Source organism: Diceros bicornis, chromosome 20 (assembly GCF_020826845.1).
Source record: "Diceros bicornis minor isolate mBicDic1 chromosome 20, mDicBic1.mat.cur, whole genome shotgun sequence".
In the NCBI taxonomy this organism is placed as follows: Eukaryota; Metazoa; Chordata; class Mammalia; order Perissodactyla; family Rhinocerotidae; genus Diceros; species Diceros bicornis.
The window spans coordinates 46,048,458-46,065,399 of NC_080759.1; the positions used below are offsets into that span (position 1 = coordinate 46,048,458).

General features: G+C 33.9%; 1 protein-coding gene across 2 annotated transcripts in view; it reads left to right on the plus strand.

The window, feature by feature from the left end:
• Window positions 1–16,942, plus strand: part of CDH18 (cadherin 18) — a 305,318-nt gene that overhangs the window by 192,745 nt on the left and 95,631 nt on the right. For both annotated transcript variants that reach the window (XM_058564305.1, XM_058564306.1), the window contains exon 5: window positions 14,912–15,099. In XM_058564305.1, coding sequence (XP_058420288.1) covers window positions 14,912–15,099 — 188 coding nt within the window. The remainder of the gene's footprint in view (window positions 1–14,911; window positions 15,100–16,942) is intronic.

The following is a 16,942-nucleotide window of genomic DNA, read 5'->3' on the forward strand; positions in this document are numbered from 1 at the left end:
AAATTAGTCATTTATTTTATTCATATATTAAAAACATTGCAGGCAGACCTCAGTGTAATGCTCAATGATCAATATTCAGTACAATTATCTTAGATGCAGGAAAACTCCAGATTCCTTGTGTCTTTTTTTAAATTTTAAAGTAGCATTTTCAATGTAAACTATATCTGCATAAAACAATTTAAAGTGGAGATTTAGAACTCTCTGGTTAATCTTATCAATAATGTCAGACTTCCTGGATAAGTCAGATATCACAGGTGCTAACCACATACATATCAATCAATTTTACCCCAAAGTCATCTATAAATAAATATATATCTTATGTATAGGTAACCACTTTCTCAAGTAAATACTATTCATGTAAGACAAATATTAATTGGTCAGAATAAATATAATGGTCAAGTTGATTACAGCTTTTGTAGACTGGAACCTGAGGTTAATCTTAGGGAATGACTTATTTGCTCACTTGACAAAGTTACTGAAGCAAAGACACAAGGTCTTTTAAAAGCAATTAGCATCAATACTATCCAGGGGAAAAAGTGTATTAAAAGGGACAAGCTTCAATGAACTAAATGCTCTTTTATTATTCCTACCAAGTCTTTCTTTCTTAAATGTACTTCAGCTAATCATTAGCATTTTATGGTGCAGTCTAAGAAATTATGTAAAAAAGATCACATATGGCATATGAAATTATGGCACATTCAGAAACAAAATATGAAATAATGATGTCTGTATCTCTATGCCATGTAAAATTATATAGTCTTAAAACCAAAATAGAGAATACTAGCACTATTTGAAGATATCTTTAAAACTTGCTAATGAGGTAGGATATAACTTAGAAATTATACGCATATATTCGAACTAAGAGAAAAAAAGCCTTTACTAATGTACTATAAATAATTTGATGCCTAAAATTCAATAATGCCCATTGTACCACCTCATATCTCAGCAAGTCTAAGCTTCACATCCAGGTATTTAAATCATAATTGTTCCAATATATTTAACTTTTCCAGATAACAGAAAATGCTACCTTAAAATAATTTAAGGCATCAAAAATGCTAAAGATTCTACAGTAGACAGTTGGTGTAACAGACATTTCATTCAAGGAAAAAAATTCTCTCCACACACTTTCTAATTTTTTCCATGCAAGTGTTTTATAGTTGCCAGGAATGAACCAACCTTCATGATAATTACAGGATAAGAAATGTAGGTGTCTAAACTATCAATATTTTGCTTTGACAACAATTAGATATCTAAAAGAAAAAAGGAGCTTAAATTTAGAGTAATGAGGAGAGACAAGTTGTAGTGGACCTGGACATCAATTTCAGTAGATTAGAAAGCAGCTGGCTCAATAGATATGAGTTAGCTCTAGTTAGCTCTAGTTGGCACCAGCTACAGAAGTCCAGAGGCTCCTTCTTTTTAACACAGCCACCTCCTTAGCAAGGGAGCTTCCACTGTTGCATATCTGCATGGGTGCTCCAGTGTTCCCTGTCTCCCTGACTCTGAAACTATAGAGAACATTACTGGAGTCAGCATTCCTTTCTACTGAAGCTCTGTTGTAGAGTTCTGTGAAGCCTAAGTATCACACTCTAGAATCATAAGAGTTTAGGGAATTACGTGTCATCTGCTACTGATTTAATTGTAGTCTTCCCCCCGGTAGATTTTAATCTATATTTCCACATGATTGCACAAGTGACAAATTGCCATGCTGATGTTGTGGAAGCCCAAAAGGAGTATAAGGCAGGATGTAGGCACTAGGGGCTTGCATCTTAGCTCATTAGCCCTGGGAAAGGGAGAAGTGTATAATTACAGGAATTTATTAGAGATATCACTAAAGTTAGGTGTCTAGCATGAAATCAGGTCTCACTCTGAAATGGAAAATGGAAAAACTCTATTTATTAGCCAACAGAAGCCACAATATACACATTGACTTGAAGAACTCAAACAAACTGGGAACATAGGAAATTCGATACAACTGAATACAGAGTAAGTAAACTGGAAGACAAATCTGAGGAAATTAGCCAGAATGCCTCAGAGAGAAATTTTTTTAAAAAAGAAGGATCAAAATATATATGAGGAAAACAAAATTTCACATACAATGATAGGAGTTTCAGATGAAGACACCAGAGAGAATGATGAGGCAGTATTCAAAAAACAAAAACAAAAAAACTGGATTAAGAGTTTTCAAGAATAAGTACAGATATTAATCCTTAGATAAACAATCATAAGAAGTCACAAACATGGTGGAAAAATATTATCACCTGGATGTGTTATGTTGAAATTTAAAATTCCAAAACCAAAGACAAAAAAGTTTGACACATTATGGGCTTCCCATCAACAATAATAGACTATAGATGACAATAGAGAATTGTCTTCAAAATTGATGACAAGGGCAAAAAAAACTTACTTTAGAAATCTGTAACCTGCTAAATTGCATTAAAAATGAGGCTGAAATATACATTAAATCAAAGAGAATGAGTTCACTATTCAGAGAACCTGGTTGGAAAACTGCTTAAGATGTTTGTGTCTGAGATTGCAATCATTCCACAATATTCATTCTCATTTGTCTTACTTCCTTAGAGAATTCTGTCTGGAATAGAATTTTACTGACTTCTCATCCTCAAGCACTTGATATCCGTCTTACCTGCCCTAGTAGATTTAATTATCTGTTCACAATTATTCATTCTCTCACTGCCTCTGCCATGCTTTCTTAGAAGTAGAAGACATTTTTCCATCTAATTTGGCATTAGCCAATTAATTTGCCTTGGTCAATGGCATGTGAAATGTCATGTAAATGTCATTAAAGTCATTTAATCACGTCTAAGTGGAAAGCTTAATGAGCTTGCATGGTTTGGCTCAATTTCTCTTGTTCTTGGCCTCCACTCTGATAACATAACTTAGAAAGAAGCTACTTCTTCAGCCTAATGAGAAGACACTGGAGCTTAATAGAGGGGAGCACACCAGAGCCCTGCTCTCCTGTAACGTGAGAAGAAATTATGTTTGCAGCTGTAAATCATTGATATACAGGAGTCATCTGTTGCTACAACAAAAGTTGATTAATAAACAAAGCGATTATGCATTCTACATCTCTCTAGAATCAATTTCATTTCTTTTCTTTTCTTTTTTTTTGTGAGGAAGATCAGCCCTGAGCTAACATCCATGCTTATCCTCCTCTTTTTGCTGAGGAAGACTGGCTCTGAGCTAACATCTATTGCCAATCCTCCTCCTTTTTTTTCACCCCAAAGCCCCAGTAGATAGTTGTATGTCATAGTTGCACATCCTTCTTGTTGCTGTATGTGGAATGCGTCCTCAGCATGGCCGGAGAAGCAGTGCGTCGGTGCGCTCCCGGGATCCGAACCCGGGCCGCCAGTAGCGGAGGGTGCTCACTTAACTGCTAAGCCACAGGGCCAGCCCTAGAATCAATTTCTGGTACCAACACCACTACCACCACCACAACAACAAAGTATGTAGAATTGTGTTTGAAGAAGAAAACAGCATAAAGTAAAGCTTATACAATGCTGAAATGACTGTTTTGCTTTGGTAAACATTTTCTTGGGGTAACTTGGAAGGTAGAAAATGTACCTAACAAAGCCCTGGCTTTTAGGAGAAGAGGTTTTAAAAGAGAATGTTTGTAGTATGAGTTGAGAGTTAACTGCATTTGATAAGATACTGCAAGCAAGAGATGAGCTCAGAAAAAGAATATTTGTCAATGTTCTAATAGACATGAAAGAGAAGAGGAATAAACCAGAAATTTCATGTCTTTCAGGGCTAAAAATGCAAATGTAAAGAGTTTGCTAAATAAGTTAGCCCCAGAGCCTTAGAGACAGAAACTCTTGTAATGATTGTAGAGAATAATTTCTGAATGACTATGAACCACTGACATTCTCTATCTAATAAATAGGGTATTTATTTCTATTATTTTATTCTTATTCATCCCCAATTACATGTTGAGTTTGTGGTGGGCAAATAATTTGTCCTTCTAATTCAGTGCTCTCTGGATCAAAAAGAGCCATATTCTGATTTGATTATATCACAAGATCTTGAAATTCAAGCGTGGTGCCTGGGTTTAAAGAGATTTTGGGGTGTCAGGGAGCAGGTAAGCGGATTTTACCTGTAAGAGGCATACAGATGTTTGTGACTAGAGAGTGGACTGTGAACAGATTGTATTATTTGTCACAATTGTCTGTTCCTTTCCCTCTCTTATCATGCTTTCTTGTAGGTGGCATATATGTCCCTGCTACTTTAGTTTTGTGCTTTGCCAATGACTTTGTTTGGCCAATGGAACATGAGCAGACGTGCCACAAGCTGTGTTTGAGGGGAATCTTTAAATGCACGTCAGTGTTTTCGTTCTGCATTCATGATCTTGCCTTCCCAATGACTGCTTTTTCAGGTCATATTCTGGAATGAAAATTCACTTAGAACTGAGCCTATCCTAGCAGAATTGTAACTTAGTCATAGTTCTTTTATAATGCAAGATAGAATTAAATATTTGTTGTTGTAAGCTACTGAGATATTTTGGTAATTAATCAACACATAAGCAGCTGATTAATAAATATGCTGTATCTGTTATTCTTAGCATTATCACTATGCAATATACTCTATATTTTTATCATATATTTTGCCCACTTTCTCTCTCCCTCATAAGAATGTACACTCCATAAGCATGAAGATTTTTGTCTGTTTTGTTTACTGTATTCCAATTACTTGAAATTATGCTGGCACAAGGTAAGTGACGTTAACTGAATGAGTCTATAATCTAGGCTGACCCAAAAATTCATATGGAAGAGTACAAATTCTTAAAGAATCATGAACTTTTAAAAAATAATTGAGAAGGGGCTGACAGATATCAACATCCATTTCGTTTGACAAATAGATCTAGCGGACTTTGTAGAGCACTTAGGAAACAGACCCACGTGTTCCCTGGGACATGTTACATATCCAGGTTGGAGGTAGAGGTGAAAATATATTAGGAAATGGAAGGCATTGGTACCACTGGCCATCCATGTGAAAGTAGACAAATTGACATCCTGAAGGTTGACCAAGCTGACTAAAGACTTATATGTTATTTATGCTTCAAGAAAATATCAGACTGTTTTATGGCACTAGAAGAGGGAAAGATTAAAAAGACAAAGATATTAAATGTAAAATAATTGATCAATATTACTACAAAAACATTAAATTTCTTTAAGCAGAACATATAAACACAGGGAAAAGATAAATTATCTGGTATTTAAGAAACATAATAGTTATAATAATAATATTTGTATATATATAATTTATGAGATTAGATTACACAAACCTTTTGTGTCACAAAATCAGAAATGTTCGGAGCTTGTAAAATTACTGCAATAAAAGGGAAGTTAATCTTACAGATGCCCAGAAATCTGGGGATAAACCAGCTATAGGCACCAAATATTCTTTTTAGAAAACTAATTATCATTTTTAATAGACTAGAAACAGAAATAGCTTCAATACAAAAGTAAAAGAAGGCTAGAAGTTTCTGATATAAATACATTTTTGTTGAAATAATTAAAAAAAAAAGAAACCATGATGAAGTGCAAAAGGAGATGTATGAAATAAATTAGGAGTTCTAGGAAGCTGAAAATGCTTAATTAAGATCAGTTTTGGATGCAATAAAAATCAAATGAACCAATAATAATATAAAAATAATGATATAAAAATGAAGGAAAAAAAGGAAAATTCTTTATACAATAAGCAGCAAGGAAGTATTTTATATGTAGGAGAAGACAGAGAGGAAAACTATGAAATGTAACTATCTCTTCAAAAACAACAAAAAGTAAAATAAACATTTTGAAAGAATACTTCTATGACTGGAAAAAAAAGTTTCAGAACTTAAGTAAAATATCTCTACAGGGGCCGGCCTTGTGGCATAGCGGTTAAGTGAGCATGCTCTGCTGCTGATAGCCCGGGGTTCAGATCCCGGGCGCGCACCGATGTACCTCTTGTCAGGCCATGCTGTGCCGGCGTCCCGCATCAAGTGGAGGAAGATGGGCATGGATGTTAGCCCAGGACCAGTCTTCCTCAACAACAACAAAAAAAAAAAAAAAAGAGGAGGATTGGCGTGGATGTTAGCTCAGGGCTGATCTTCCTCACAAAAAAAACACAACTCTACATATTTTAATATTAAAACACCATCCAGCACTAAACCTATCCTGTTGATATTTGTTTATTATAAAGACCCAAAGTAAATCCTAAAGTTACAAATTCAGGAAGAGTTTACCACAATTCTAGGTGCTTTAAAAAAAAAATCTCCATTTTCTACAGTAATTTCTCTCTCAAAGCACTCAAAGCATTTCACTGAGATTGTGGAAAACTTAACATTAGCTCTGGGAGGAGGTTTTGTATCACATAATTTTCCAACAAGTCATTACCTACTTCAGCCCTCAACAAAGCAAAAAATTGTTTTACCGTGAAAGACTTTTTTTTTCAGTGATTCTTACTGCTACACTGTTCAGATAGAATATCCTTCTATAGTTGATGAGTACTAAAATAATAACTAGGGGTGGGGAGTGGCCCTGTGACCTAGTGATGAAGTTTGGCAGGCTCTGCTTCAGCGGCCAGGATTCAGATCCCAGGTGTGGACCTACACCACTCATCCGTGGCCATGCTGTGGTGGCGACCTACATACAAAATAGAGGAAGATTGGCACAGATGTTAGCTCAGGGCAAATCTTCCTCAGAAAAAACACAACAAACAAACAACTAGGGTTGTTCTGCCGTAGCTTGTGTGTATGAATACCAAATTACTTACTATGCACGTACTGGGGCAGCATAATTATTAAATATAATTATTTTTTATAAAAGCAGAGCTATATGAAAAGCAGTATAATGACTATTTTCTTAATAAAGAAATTGAAAAATAAATTCTTGCATTTTAAAACATATTAGATGATTTGGGTTTTCATTTTTTTTTAAATGCACTTTTTTACATTTTATGCAAAAACAAGCAGAAAAGAGAGAGATGGAGCAAAAATCTTTTCAGGCTTGAGCCCTACATTCTAGTTCTTCGGACCCCAGCTGCTTCTCTCTCCTGCCTCAGGCTTGGTTACTCAATTGTTATCCATTCTATAACAGTTATTGTTTAAGCAATTCCTTCATTATATCAACTAGATCTGTGATTATATCTATGACGTTATGAAATTTTTAAATGTATAAGTACATTGTAGCTATGCAAGATGTATATTTTATATATATAGTCACGTATATGACAAGTTTTCTCTACTAAACACTTTAAGAAAAGGAAGGATCTGGGGAAAAAACTCTCCTTTTGATTTCAACAGGAAGAATTGAGTATATGATCTTTCTATCTCAAGCTAATGCATAAATGGAAATACTAAATAACAAACATATAATATGTATTCATATGTATATATAATGTGTGGGTATATATGTGTGTGTTTATATGTGTGTGTGAAATCTCAATCTCAGTGTTGTTATTTTTTTTTTAATCCTCTTGGAAATGGGATAACACTCTTACAGTATGTAACCTTTTGGTGAACTCGAGCAGAGTACCCTGAGGGAGTTTTTGGCAACAGTGGAAATGCTGATTAGACTGTACTGTAAAATTATCCAAGATGGATGCTTGTTTCGTTTTCCCAGTGAGAGTAATTACAGAATAAATATAATACAGAAAGGCAAAAGATCATTCACCATGTATACCAAGATTCTCTAAGTTATGACCTTTGTTAATCTTATTTAGATAACAGTACATTTTTCTCTAAACAATAAACTGACTCTTTCTACATGATTGAATCATTTCATGGGTAGCAGTGCAGAACTTTAGGCTATTAGTCAAAGATTTCTACATACATTTTGAATTATACCCTTTAAAGTTTCTCCCAAGTATTCTTCACTCCTATAGAGAATGCCAATTCTCATAAAATAATAGGTTAATAAAGGTTCAAATATTATTATTGTTATTATTCAAAGATGATAATACCTAATTATTTATGGACTATTGGCTCTCAGTAATCAGAATTCTCCAAGGTAATTCCATATGGTATATGTCTTCATGATTGGTATTTCATCCTTTTTTGTTAGAATTAGTATTTAGAGTAAGTTGTGTCTGATATATTTTGTTATTTTAGGATAATTTTATGTTTCCTCCCATTATACTAAAAATGTGACAGGACGTAAAGTTATTATATTGGAGGATTAAAAAAAAAGTCCATGTGAATATTATAGTTATGTTAAACACAAATATTCATAAAATATATAGGCATTAATGGTATACTAGTCTCTATAGAATATGCTTTCTACTCTAGAAGGACCCCAGTCCAAAAGATCTTGGTTTCTTTATTTAATTCCTAGCAGCTCTATTTTTGATATTCTTGGTGATCTTTATTATTAGAGACATCAAAAGCTCATTGAGTTCATCCTCATTTATCATAATATCTCTGGTTTTTTCCCCCAATTTCCTCTTCTATTAATTCTATAATTCTCTCACTGGAATTTTACCTTCGCTGTATATTTTACCTTAGACAGGCTCTTTTTTTCATTCTCTTTATTCATTCATGTGTCTGTGGACACTTGGGTTATTTCCATATCTTGGCCATTGTGAATAATGCTGCAATGAATATGGGAATACAAATATTTCTTTGAGATCCTAATGTCAATTCTTTGGGATATATACCTAGAAGCGAGATTGCTGGATCATGTGGTAGTTCTGTTTTTAATTATTTGAGAAAACTCCATACTGTTTTCCATAATGGCTGCACCATTTTACATTCCCACCGACAGTGTACAAGGGTTTCAATTTCTCCACAACCTCACCAACACTTTTTAACTTGTGCCTTTTTGATAATAGCCATCCTAATAGGTGTGAGATGATTTCTCACTTTAGTTTCGATTTGCATTTCGTGCTAATTAAATACGTTGAGCGCCTCTTCATCTATCTGTTGGCTATTTGTATGTCTGCTTTGAAGAAATTTCTCCTCAAATCCTTTGCCCATTTTTAATAAGATTATTCATTTTTTGCTATTGACTTGTAGGAATTCTTTATATATTTTGAAAATTATCTGCTTATCAGATATATGGTTTGCAAATATTTTCTCTCATTCCATAGGTTGTCTTTTCATTCTGTTCATTGTCTCCTTTGCTATGCAGTTTTTTTAGTTTGATTTAATCCCACTTGTCTATTTTTGCTTTTGTTACCTGTGCATTTTAGTCATATCCAAGAAATCATTGCCAAGACCAATGTCAAGAAGATTCTCCACTGTGTTTTCTTCTAGGAATTCTACATTTTCAGTTCTTACATTTAAGTTCTTAATTCATTTTGAGTTGATTTTTGTGTATAGTGTAAGGTAAAGGTCCAATTTCATTGTTTTGCATGTAAATGTCTAGTTTCCTCAATACCATTTGGTAAAGAAACTATCCTTTCCCCATTGTTTACTCTTGGCACCCTCGTCAAAGATTAGTTGACCTTATATGCTTGAGTTTTCTTCTCTTGGTCTATATGTCTATCTTTATGCCAGTACCATACTATTTTAATTACTGGAGCTTTGTAATATATTTTAAATTCAGGAAGTGTGAAACCTCCGGCTTTGTTCTTTTTTCTCAAGATTGCTTTATCTATTATGGGTCTTTTGTAGTTCCATACAAATTTTAAGATTTATTTTTCTATTTCTGTGAAAAATTGCCATTGGAATTGTGATTAGGATAGCATAGCATCAAATCTGTAGATTACTTTGAGTATTATGGAAATTTTAACAATATTAAGTCTTCCAATCCTTGAACACAGGATGTCTTTCCATTTATTCAAGTCTCCTTCAATTTCTTTCATCAATGTTTTGTGGTTTCCAGTACACAGTGATTTCACCTCTTTGGTTAAGTTTATTCCTAAGTATTTTATTCTTTTTGATGCTATTGAGCAGGGGCTATTTTCTGAATTTCCTTTTTGGTTGATTTGTTGTTAGTGTAGAAACACAATGGATTTTTGTGTTGATTTTGTATCCTACAATTATACTGAATTTGTTTGTTCATTCTAACAGGGTTTTTTTTGGGGTGGAGTGTTTAGGGTTTTCTACCTGTAGAGCATGTCATCTTCAAACAGAGATAATTTTACTTTTTCCTTTCTAGTTGAATTCCTTTTATTTTTTCTTCCTAATTTCTCTGGCTAGAACTTCCAGTACTATGCTGAATAGGAGTGGTGAGAATGGTCATCCTTGTCTTCTTCCAGATCTTAGAGGAAAATTTTCAACTTTTCGTCATTGAATATGATGTTAGCTGTAAACTTAGCATATATGGCTTTTATTACCTCTTCCTTCCATACCTAGTTTGTTTTGGTATATACATACAATGGAATATTATTCAACCTTAAAAAAAGAAGAAAATCCTGCCATATGTGACATGGAAGGACCTGGAGGACACTATGCTAAGTAAAATAAGTCAGTCACAGAAGGACAAATACTACATGATTCTACTTATATGACGTATCAAAAATGTCAAACTCATAGAAACATAGAATTCAATAGTGGTTGTCAAGGGCAGGAGGTATGTGGGAAATGGGGAGTTGTTCAATGGGTATAAAATTTCAGTTATGCTAGATGATTAATTTCTAGAGATGTGCTGTGCCACCAAGTTAACAATACAGCATTGTCCACTTGAAAATTTGTTAATAGGGTAGATCTCATATTAAGTGTTCTTACCATAAAAATGAAACAAAAGCAAAGGGACTCAAGGAAATGTTGGGAGGTGTTGGATATGTTTATTACCTTGATTTTGGTGATGGTTTCATCAATGTCTGCATATATCCAAACTCATGAAATTGTACACATTAAATCTGTACAGTTCCTTGTGTACCAAGTGTACCTCAATAAAGCTGTTTTTAGGAAAAGGGGCTCACCATATTTATTCTCCTGGAATTTAGAGTCTTCTTTAAGGATCTGGCTATTCATTCAATCCTTAGAAGTTCTATAAAAATATCCTAAATCTCTTTTGATTTACAAATAAATCTTCTCTATCAGCTAATTTATAGTGATTAGGAGACATTTTGAATACTTTGGTATTATATATTTTATCAATTTGAATTTTTGGGGGCATTTTACAGTCCTTATTATACACGTTTTAGACTATCTACCATACTTAGAATTGATCTTTTGAATTGTATCAGAGCATCTTCATTTTCATGTCTAATTACTATTTCTAAAAGATAATCCTCTTTTTTAAGACTCTATTTTTTTAGGACAGTTTTAGGTTTACAACAGAATTAAGAGGGAGGTACAGAGTTTTCCCCTATACCCTGTGCCCCTAAACCTATATAGCCTCTACCATTATCAACATCAATCACCAGATTTCTACATTTTTTTAACAAGGATGAACTTACACTGACCCATAATAATCACTCAAAGTCCATAGTTTAACTTAGGTTAACTCTTAGTATTGTATATTCCATGGGTTTGGACAAATGTATAATGTATAATGACCACTATTATAGTATCACACAGAGTATTTTCACTATCCTAAAAATCCTCTGTGTTCTGCCTGTTCATCTCTCCCCACGCCAACCCTGGCAACCACTGATCTTTTCACTGTCTCCATAGTTTTGCCTTTTCTAAAATGTCATATAATTGGAATCACACAGTATGTAGCCTTTTCAGATTGGCCTCTTTCATTTAGTAATATGGATTTAAGAGTCTTCCATGTCTTTACATGGCTTGATAGCTCATTTCTTTTTAGCACTCAATAATATTCCCCTGTCTAGATGTACTATAGTTTACTTATTCATTCACCTACAGAAGGACATCTTGATGGCTTCCAAGTTTTGGCCATTGTGAGTAAAGCTGCTATAAACATTCATGTATAGGTTATTGTGTGGATATAAGTTTTCAACTCCTTTGGGTAAATACCAAGGAGTGTGATTACTGGATGGTATGGTATCCTCTGGGAGGATGAGCTGAGAATTTGATTACGATAAGTGGTTCACCTTGGGCATTGGCTGAGACTGCAATAGTTTATTTCTTTATAAAATAAGATCTGGAGATTAAGAAACATTTTGAATAGCTTATTCCAAGAATGAATGTGTTACCATGTTTTTTGCTTGCTTGTTTGAATTTTTGTTTTCTTTTGGCTTGGGTTTTAACTTACCCACACATTACACAAAGCACCATGGGATGACAAGAACTGAATAGGGTTCATTGGATTTGGCAAATCACTGACAATTGCAGTGGAGCTGTGTGAATTATCTATTGCTGTTTTACAATTCAGTCCAAATTTAGCAGGTAAAACAACCAACATTTATTATCTCACAATTTCCAGAGATCAGGAATGTAAGTTTGACTTAGCTGGTGCCTCAGATTCAGGTTCATGAGATCCCAGTGTAGCTGGCATCAAGGGCTGTGGTCTTATCCAAAGGCTTGCCTGGGGCGAGGCTAGGATGGTTGCTACTTCCAGCTTACCAACATGATTGTTGTCAGGTTTCAGTCACTTGCCATATGGTCCACTCGGCAGGGCTTCAATACAACGTGCTAGCTGAATTCCCCCAGAGGAGCAATCTAAGAGAAAATGGGAGAGAGTACCCATGATAGAAGCCACAGTAATTTCACAATCTAATCTTGGAATTGACATCCCATTAATTTTGCTATATTCAATTCATTAGAAGTGAGTCACTATAGCCAGCCAACAATTGAGGGGAGGGGATTACTCAAGGGCATGGATATAGAGAACATCAAGGACCTCCTTAGAAGCTGCCTACTGAAAGTTGATTCACAATTTACAATTCATAGATTCTCAACTATATGGAAAGTGTATTAAACATTAAAATATTAATCTTAATATACTCCATTTTGTCTAATGGAACATAGTGAATGGGAAGAGTTACTACACTTGCAGTTTTTAGAATGTATCAGCAAGTATCAGTTCTTCCTTTTAACATGATCTTCTTCTTCCAGAGATATGCTTCCTCTTGTAAGACTCAGCCTAAATGTTTTCGGGTCTATGAATCTTTTATGACCCACTTGTAAAGTTTTTTGCAACTTTCTTTGTAAAAACAACCTGCTTTGTAATACTACCACCATAATAATTCTGTGATTTACTTATTTATCTCTTCGTACTAAGACTTCTTTTGTTTGCAAATGTCATCCTCCCAGTCTTAACTTGCTGGAAGTCCTTTGGGAGGCTTACAGAATTATGGGAAGTATGGAATTTAGAGACGACAGCAGCCAGGAACTTGACCTCCTAGCCTCTCTATCTCAGAAAAAAATCAGGAGATGTATTCTCTTTGGGTGTTGTGCTCTCTTTGGGTCATTGTGAATCAGCTGCCTACCCTTTCACCAATCAACTGTGAGAAGCAAGGAGGACTCCTATAAAAATTTACAGGAACATGAGTCTCATCCTCTTCTCAGGTCAGTTAACTATATCAAGAGGGATACAGTCTTTAGCAATATGGCAGATCCCCATTAAAACACATGATTAAGGTCAGGGGATCATGTGTTTCACAGAAGAGGGTGCTCTACACAGGAAATATGATGGTGAGGACTGTTGAACTAAAAATTAATATTTTATGACAAGTAGCATCTCAAATTTTTATAGAAGAGAACTGGGAAAAATATTTGTTGAATAATGAATAAACACAGATACACATACACACACAAGTCAATCCTTAGTATGTCCATATAGCACTTTAAAACATACAATTGTATCTTTAGAAGCAAATTAGAATACTCCATATACTTACCAGATATATCAACTTAAAAAATTATTATCATACCACAGCTAACAGTATATTGGCTTAGGGAAATTATTCTCAGAGAGGTTCCACATTAGCTTGTCTGTATAGTCTAAATGTATATGTGTATAATGTTAAATCATCATTAATTTAGTCATAGCTGAAAATCTGTTATAAAATTACATTTTAATTCAACGTTCCTGTTATTTATATGGCTATGTGTGATTTTCTATAACAAATTTCTTTAATCGATATGTTTCTAATTTATCAACAAAACAATCACTAATGACAGGTCCATTATGCTTCTTAATGTCTATTTCATAAGTTCCTGTACTCTCCTTATAGGAATTAGTATCAGGACAAACTTTGACTATTTTGTATTTTTCAGTGTAAACATTTAGTATCAGGAAATACTGAAAAATATATTTCTGCATCTAAGATAATGAAATATATACACTCAGTAGTGTTTTAATGTTGGCTATAGGATATATAGTGTCAAAATAAATGCTAATCACAAATACTGCAACATTCTATGCAGTCACTAAATTTAATTTCTCAGGCTTTAACTTGGTCATTCTTTTTTTAATTTTAATAACCTTATTTTATTTATGACTTTATTATAAAACCACTTCAAAATCTTTTTAGAAGCTGACCAGGAATACATGGTAAATAAATGTATAAATACATTCACTATCTCTCTTTATCATGACTAACCCATTTCACTAAACTTAAGTTTATTGATCAAAATAATAATCATATTCATAGATAGGATATATTCTTCTCTCTGTTTTCACTTTGAATTATAAGTTCTCATACTTTCATATTTTAACTTCACCTGCTATACGGAGGGAGAAACGCACTGGGGATTACACTAATACCTGACTAATTCAGGTTTGGCTCAACATAAGAATGCAAACTTGACCTCCCTTATCTATTTTTCTGTTGTTTATGGATGTAGAGCTAGAAAAATATTTTATATTCAGATATCTACAAATTCTTTTCATGTGGACTGTTTTACGTATATTTTAAATTTTATATAAATATAATATTTCATTACTAAGTAGTATACTAAGAAATATTTAAAATCTGAAAACAAATCCATTTTATATATTACTTAATATAATATTCATTTGAATATGTGGTTTAAATATTTTAATATCTTTTTCTTGTAAGATTATTGTCTTATGAGCATTATTATCATCAAATAAGTTTAATATGAAATATTTTTCAGAGCACTATCAGCTATATGTTCCTGAGTCAGCTCAAGTTGGTTCAGCTGTTGGGAAAATCAAGGCCAATGATGCAGACACTGGTTCAAACGCTGACATGACGTACTCCATCATTAATGGTGATGGTGTTGGGATATTCTCCATCTCCACCGACAAAGAGACCAGAGAAGGGATCCTTTCCTTAAAGAAGGTAAAAAGAACATACTGTTAGTAGTTTAGGTGACTCACCCATTGTTCCATGAATAGAGATTTGGCAAAGGTATGAATAATCCATATTGTCAGATCATTAAAATGATAAAATATTTCCTCTTTGAGATGTAATTATATTTTAATTATGATTTTCTCTGACTCTTTAGATCCTCTCTTAGGAAATATATTTTGTTATGGTGGGAAGATCTGATGTAGAACACACCATGTATATGCCCCCCAACGTTGTTTTCAGATAACAGATTTATCAGGAATGCCAGTTCTATTAATGGCATTTCTTTATGTTGTACTAAGTGACATTAAGAGGCTTTTTTTCTAACTACTGTAAAAATCTTCACCATGTTAGCCAACACTCATTAGGGGACAGAATTTTGCTTGACAGTTGTGGGTACATCAAGACAGCTTTAGTGAAACCATTAACCTCTCCCCTATTCTTTTTTATGTCTAAGGATTTGTCATTGGCCTTAATCTATTGCTTTTCACTTTTAAGAGTATATAATGCTCAGGTCCTTGTAGAAATGAAGTGGAACACAGGCAATTAGCAAAGAAGAATTGAAGTGTAACTGATAATGCAGTGTGTTTCAGTATTTAAATGTTTAACAATTTCAGCTTGGAAATCTAGTAACACTCAGATCCCTAGGCCTTACCTTCACATATTTTGATTCAGAAAGACTGGAGTGGGGCTGAGGAATCGGCATTTTTAACAAGTACTCCAGATGATTCTCTAGATACTGTAGAATATATTCATAACACAGGTTGAGAAATTTTATCCTGATGTGCTGCTGTAGATATTGAAGTGAATCAATCTCTATCTATTGTATCATCTATCATCTAGCTATCTATCTAATTATCTACTTGTGTGTTTTGTATAAATTTTTCTATTAGCAATAATATAAAGTCTCATTAATTCTAATAATCACAGTTTTATATTGATTTAAAATTAAAGATTAACTTATCTTTTGGATGCTACAAAAGGGGCCTGCAAAGTAGAACTTAAAGTGAGGAAATACTTCCAGAGCAGTAGTCGTCACTGGTCTATGTAAAATATTGATTTCTTTCCCTAAAATATTTTCTCGTTTTAATCTTTGTTTCCTGAGATTGTCAAACCTGGGTCAAAAATGTGATAATAAAAAGATCAGTTTTCATATGTTTATTTAACAAATATTTATATTTTGAGTGCCTCTTATGTGTCAATTGCTGTGCTCCACATGAGCCATGTAAGGGTGAGCAGAGCCAGTCTCTGCCTGCAAAGATCCTCCAATCCATGGAACTGGACAGACATCAATTAAATATCACATACATTCTTAGATAGATAATAAAAGCTGTTCTATGAAGAAGAGTTAGATGGTGCTATTGGGAAAACAAAATCTAGGGTGTTTGATCCTGTGTGATATTCAGCTATGGTTGAACAGAGAACTGAAAGAAACTTAGGAGGTAGTTAGGCAAAGAGTAGAAAGATGAGCATTCCAGGAAGAGGAAAGAAAATGCACCAAGAGTCTGAGGTGAGTGGAACATGGCACATTAAGGAACCAAATAAAATCATTGACTCTGGAGCAGAGTGAGAGATTAAGTTAGTGTGTATAAGAGCACACAGGACCTTGTTAAATTTCACCCAATGGAGAGCCATTGAAGGTACCTAAGCAGGAAATGAGACAAAGTCTCATTTGATGTTCACATGTTTGATTAATTATTAACATGAGCTACATGAGGACAAGATTATTTTTTAACTCATCACTACATTCCCAATGTCTAGCATGTTTTCTGACACAGAGTAGGCATTCAATAAGTACTAGAGTAATTAATGAATGTAACATGGATAAAAAGAT